Genomic DNA, 6000 nt, shown 5'->3' on the forward strand with positions numbered 1-6000 from the left:
TTCCAGATGGACTGGAAAGTTTTATGTCATCTTGACACTAGCTAAAGTCAGCTGAGAGGAGGGAACCCCAATCAAGAAAATGCCTCCAGAAGACTGGGCTCTAGGCATGCCTGTAAGGCATGTTCTTAATTAGTGAGTAATGGGGAAGGTCCACTCTTTTGTAAGTGGTGTCTTCCCTGGGCTGGCAGCCCTGGGTTCTATAAGAAAGCAGGCTGAGTAAGTCTTGATCAGCAAGCCAGTAAGCAGAACCCCTCTTTGTCCTTTGCCTCAGGTCTTGCCTCCAGGTTCCTGCCCTGCTTGAGTTCCTGTCCTGACTTCCTTTGATGATTAATGATGAAATGGAAGTATAAGGCAAATAAAACCCTCTCCTCCCCCAACTTGCTTTTTGGTCATGGTATTTTATCAAAGTAATAGAAACCCTAACCAAGACACCCTGTAAGGATAAGTTCTTGCAATGAGGTATAAGGACTAGCATCTAAAGCTCTTTCATTTTGTATTTATCCAACAAACATAATTTGTAAACATTCTACATGTCAGAAATCAATCCTGCATAAAATGGGCAGATGGAGAAGAAATGTCATCTCTAATTAGGGGCTTATGGCTACAACTTTTTTTTAAAGGAATACACTGAAAATATATGAGGTATATTTCTAAGTAAGAATAGGGGAGTCTTGATTGGAAACTGGATATGGAACAATGGCAAGGTTAGATAACATTAGAGCTGGAGTTCTCCTCCAATCAACAGCTTTTAAAACCAAGGGGTAGAATATCAAGACAGTAATTACAGGCCAAAGGAACTGAATCATATCTCTGTCCCTGGGAGGTGACCCTCTGATGATCATTCACTCATTAATTTTCTAAATATGTTTCCAGGAGCCCTAAACCTTATATAGCAAAAAGCTACACATACCATTGTCCCTCCCTATAAAGGTTAAACTAACAGGCCTATCAATTACTTGTTCCAAAAGAGATCTCCTAAGAAGGCTATTTGTATTAAAATTTTAAAAAGTAGTATAGTCTATCCACAGTGTTTGTCATTACAAGGGTCTCCTTGGCCATTGCCCTTTCTCACCCCTTAAAAGTGTTCTTTAATCTTCTTTACAATAAGTTTGGTCTACCTTATATCTGTGTATATATACTGGGAAACCAAAGGAAGGCCAGAGTTACTTTTCTATATTTATTTATTTATATTTATTATTTATATTTATACAATACTTTTCTATATTTTCCATAAATGCCAAACATCTCTTCTGTTCTTGGAGCCATATTTGTCAGTATTATATTTTGTTTGTTTGTTTTGCAGATAAAAGGGTTATAACAATCTTACTGCAAAATGTTTTTCTGTTTTTATATTTATACCTTTATTATTTATGTGTGTACACTCACTCCAGTGCACTTGGCATGGCACACGTGTGGAAAGGTCATGGGACAACTTGGGAAATCAGTGTTCTCCTTTAGTCATTTGAGTTCCAGAAATCAGGTTATGTGTCAATCTTGGTGAGTCTTGACCTGCTGAGCTATCTCTCCTGATCAAACATTTCTCTTTTGCTCTATCGTTGGGATTCAATTTTGTTTTATTCTATAGCTTCATTCATAATTTACTTATCCATGTTTTTATGTATCATTTAACAATTGTTTCTGGAGCTAGAGAGATGGCTCACCAGTTAGAGCACTATCTGCTTTTCCAGTAGAACTTGATTATCAGTATCCTCATGGTGACTTACAACCATCTGTAACTCCATTCTTAGAAGATCCCTTTTCTAGCCCACACATGTACCAGGTATGTATCTGATAAACACACACATGTAGATGTAGGCAAAATATTCACAAATTAAACACACACACACACACACACACACACACACTACAAATGTGCATCTAAGTTACCATTCTATTGCTGTGAGGATATCCCATGACTAAGGCAACTCATAAAAAAACAAAACAAACAAACAAAAAACTTTTACTTAGGTGCTTTCTTACAGTTTTAGAGGTATATTCAAATTATCATCATAGTAGGGAATATGGTGGCCTGCAGGCAGGCATGGTGTTGTAGAAGTTCCTCAGAAATTAACAACTTTATCACTAGGCAGCAGAGAGAGAGAGAGAGAGAGAGAGAGAGAGAGAGGAGGCATTTTTTTTTTCCAGAAAAGGCTATTTTTTTTTTTATTCAAGTAACTGCAAATAGGAAACCAGAGGGAGGCCCCAGGCTGGGACAAACACTGGCCACCCCTCCCCCACAGAACAAGGGGAGTCGGTGGCCCTACACCCTTTCCCATCAAAGTGGGCCCCCTCCTCACTCTGCTGCAGCATCCACGGGGCAGGCCCCCATCTTCCCTGGTGTGGAGTAGGTGACTGGCCTGCTGGGCCCCAGCCCCCTTCCCCTAGAGTGTCTTGGGGAGGAGAGTGCAGGCAAAAAAAAAAAACCAAAAAAACAAAAACAAAAAACAAAACAAAAAAACCCAAACGGGAGGATAAATGTTGGCGCTGGTAGCAGCAGCAATGGTGGGCGTCTACGAATGAACATTGAACCAAAAACAACACAACTGTCCAGAGGTAGTTTGTGAACAGAGGAAAAGAGGGAACCAGAACCTTGGGGGCTGGGGAGGAGCAAAAGGAGGGGGCAAGGCTAGCTCCGTAGTGCCCGCTGCAGGAAGGGGGCAGCCTAGAGTGGAAGTGGGGGGGGGGGGGGGGAAAGTCCCCCTTCTGCCTTAGGTGGAAGCCAAAGAGGACCTCACCTTCCAGAGGGGTGTTAACTTCCATCTGTCACTGTCCCAGGTGAGAACTAGCTGGGTGGGCCCACACCTGTCCTGCTTCCAGTAGCCCAAGGGGCTTAGCCAACCTCCGGGGTCTGGGTAGGGTGGGGCAGGAGAGACTGAAAAAACCCACCTGGTCATAGCTCGGTGGGGGCATGCCGGGAGGTAAGCATCCCCTGCTGCTGCCAGCTCAGCCAATGGGGCTTGTCAGAGGAGCGGGGCTGGGGCCCCTTAAGGCCAGGGAAGGCTCTCAGGACCCCCTAAAGGAAGGCAGGAACAGCAGAGCAGAAGGGACTGGAGAAACAAAGAGCCCAGCCCGGAGAGCAGCTCTCTCAGGGAGCTGTGCAGCAGGATGGGCTGAGGCTAAGAGGGAGGTTAGCCTTGTCGGGAGAGGGCAGGTGTGGCAGGAGGAGGGCACGGGCCGAATCCTGCTCCCGTGGGTGCCGCAGAGCCTGCAGCTAGTGCGGTAGTGTGCAGTGGGGGCGGGGAGGGGCCTGGGAGCAGGGCCTTCAGTCCCAGGGGAAAAGCTGCTCCTCAGGGGCTAAGGAGGAGGCATCAGGGCGCTGTGGTGGTTACTGCTCCTCCTCTGAGGACTCCTGGGAGACGCCCTCTTCTTCCTCCTTCTCCAACTTCTTGGGTCTGCCCCTTGGTTTCCTCCCTGGAGCTGTGGTAACTTTCCGTGTCTTGGCGGCTCCCTTATTTTTGCTTCCCTTTGGTCGGCCCCGAGGTCTCTTCGGTGTTGGCACTTCACTGGGCTCCTTGGGAGGCTGCTTGCTTGGCCTGCCCCGGCCTCGCTTCTCAGCCCCGTCCTTTTCCTGCTTGGAGGCCAGGGCCTGGCTGGACTTGGAGCCCGACTCACTCATCTTCCTTCCCTCTGGGGCAGCTGAGAGACTTGGCCTTCTTGGAGCCGCGCCAACACCAGAAATAGCCCCGACTTGGAGTTCCAATTAGAGCGAGGAGGTATTTTTTTTTTAACCAGGTCAGATATACAGAGACAGGTTGAAACCAAAAAGCCCACCCTCAGTGACACACCTCTTTCAATAAGAGCACGCCTCCTAATCCTTCTATAATAGTTCCACTAAATTGGGATCATGCGTTCAAATACATGAGCCCATGGGGGCCATTCACATCATTTCATTCAAACCACCAGTACAAGTGTGTGTGCGTGTACACAAACATATATACACACAGCCCAGACTACTTTACACAGTCTCTTGATCCAATACAATTTTTAGATTCTGTTTTTGTCATACCTGACTGACTTCTAACAGTTCATTTTTTTTTTTCAAAGAACTGCTTTTTTTTCTTTAGGAAATGTTTGTGTGTGTGTGTGTAGAGGGAGGAGATGTGACTAGTAGACCTTTTAATGTGAAGAACACAGAGAAAATAATTAAAGTATTAATATTAAAATATGAACATTGAAAGGAAGATACAAGCACCAGAGGCAATTCAAAAAGCTGTGCCTACAAACTTTTCCAATTTACCTGTATAGCAACTCATTTTGTTTATCATAAAACACTTAAGACCCATTTCATTAGTCACTGATATAGTTAGTATCTTCAAATTTTGTTACTGAATAGTCACATCGAGTTTAATTTAGAGGTATTTCTATACATAAGAGTGGCTATTGCTATTATACTTTGTTGCCAAGCAAGCTTACAAGGTATTAATAGTTCTAAGGTCTCAATTTTTCAGGTTAAAGAAATGCAAAGATAATGCATCAAACAGAAATTGTCCACAAAACTTCAAATAATCCCAAAGAAAAATAATTGGATGTCTAACTCTCGTATTAATGTGCTTCAATATTTTTTCCAAACTAAAAATAAAATAAAGTAACATGTAATAGAATGGGAATAAAAGAGCCCCACAATACAGGCTGGATACTGGAATACAGACTTACACATTCTTCCCATGATTTTAACTCCTCATTTGTAGAATTATGATGAGAATACACTCTTCTACTTCTGTACATTAAACAGATCTTTTCTAAGAGAATGATTCATCAGACTTAGAAGAAATGTAATACCACAAAAGACTAAGCAAGATGGAAATTTTTATATGCAATGGTGTAAATAGACACTAATAAGAATCAATATAACATGAAGAAAATAGAATGAATAATACTTGGAAAATCAATGGAAATAATGGACTTCGAACATGTAGAGTTTTTAGAACAGTAAATACTTTCTAACCGATTGAAAGTTTGGTTTAACATTCTGGCCACTTACTTCACTCTTACTGTTTCTACTTGTGTCTCACAGCAGTGATCCATGACAGAGAGTTGTTACAAACGTTCTTAACCTGAACCTTTATCAATATTTAGTCTTCCTTCCTGTTCTTAAAATAATAAATAGCCAACTGTCCAGTTTCTTGGATGCTTTTGAAAATATCATCCATAGCAACAATGTCTAATTATAAGGACTTCAAATAATTTGTTTTACTTTTCACTTGATAAAGTCATGAATTAAATTTATTTTTATATAACAGTGAAGGATTGAGATGATAAGGACATGAAATCTTAATGAGTTACTGCTAAAGCCTAGAAATATTGGCTATACCATTGAGATTCTATCAGGAAACCTAGGAGGATGTCTTTGACAGAGATGAATAGAGGAGACTATTTGTAAAGGTGTGACAGCTTATAGAGAAACAGATATTGTGCTACCTCCTAAGGACTAACAGCAGTGGAACACCCCTTTTGTGCCCAGGGGCTAGGGTAAGAAATGCTAATGTGGCTTTGAAAGCACATCTCTGTGGGTAGAGCCACCTGATAGAAATTGCAGCCTTTTAAAAAGAAATGTTTATTTTTATTTTAACTATGTATATTTGTATGTGACAGTGTCACCATATGTGCATGCATGAGAGTGCATGGCCCTTTGAGGCAAAAAGTCATCATGTCCTCCCTAATTGGACTTACAGGAATTTGTCAGCTGCCCAGCACAGGGGAATGGCAGGCAGAGGAGAAAAGCATATCCCTGGGGAGAACATGCCATCATCATATATGCCAAAACGGTCCTTGGTTTGGGGTTGGAGATGCCATTGGAAATAGTAGCTCTTACCTCTCCTGCTTCCCCTTTTCTCTCTGCCCTCTCTTTCTCTCCCCTCCCATTCCCTCTCCTCCTGTCCACTCTCATTCTCTCCTTCCCTCTTCCTTCTTAGCCTTCTTCTCTCTCCTCCCTTTTCCTCCCATTCCTCCTCTCCTCTCCTCCCATTCCTCCCCTCCTCTCCTCCCATTCCTCCTCTCCTC

At 42.8% G+C, this 6000-nt stretch overlaps 2 protein-coding genes across 8 annotated transcripts in view; both read right to left on the reverse strand.

Annotated features, from left to right (window-relative positions):
* Positions 1-6000, reverse strand: part of Lingo2 (leucine rich repeat and Ig domain containing 2) — a 1311965-nt gene that overhangs the window by 513485 nt on the left and 792480 nt on the right. The gene's annotated exons all lie outside the window — the stretch shown is intronic.
* On the reverse strand, positions 3319-3700 carry LOC129670713 (high mobility group protein HMG-I/HMG-Y-like). The gene has a single exon (XM_055599284.1). The coding sequence runs from the start codon at positions 3614-3616 to the stop codon at positions 3326-3328; it is 291 nt and encodes a 96-aa protein (XP_055455259.1). The 5' UTR covers positions 3617-3700; the 3' UTR covers positions 3319-3325.

This window comes from Psammomys obesus, unplaced genomic scaffold, assembly GCF_907164565.1.
Source record: "Psammomys obesus unplaced genomic scaffold, mPsaObe1.curated_primary_1811, whole genome shotgun sequence".
Classification (NCBI taxonomy): Eukaryota; Metazoa; Chordata; class Mammalia; order Rodentia; family Muridae; genus Psammomys; species Psammomys obesus.

Coding starts and splice junctions, on each gene's coding strand:
- LOC129670713 (XM_055599284.1), bottom strand. CDS start 3,616: ATGAGTGAGTCGGGCTCCAAGTCCAGCCAGGCCCTGGCCTCCAAGCAG.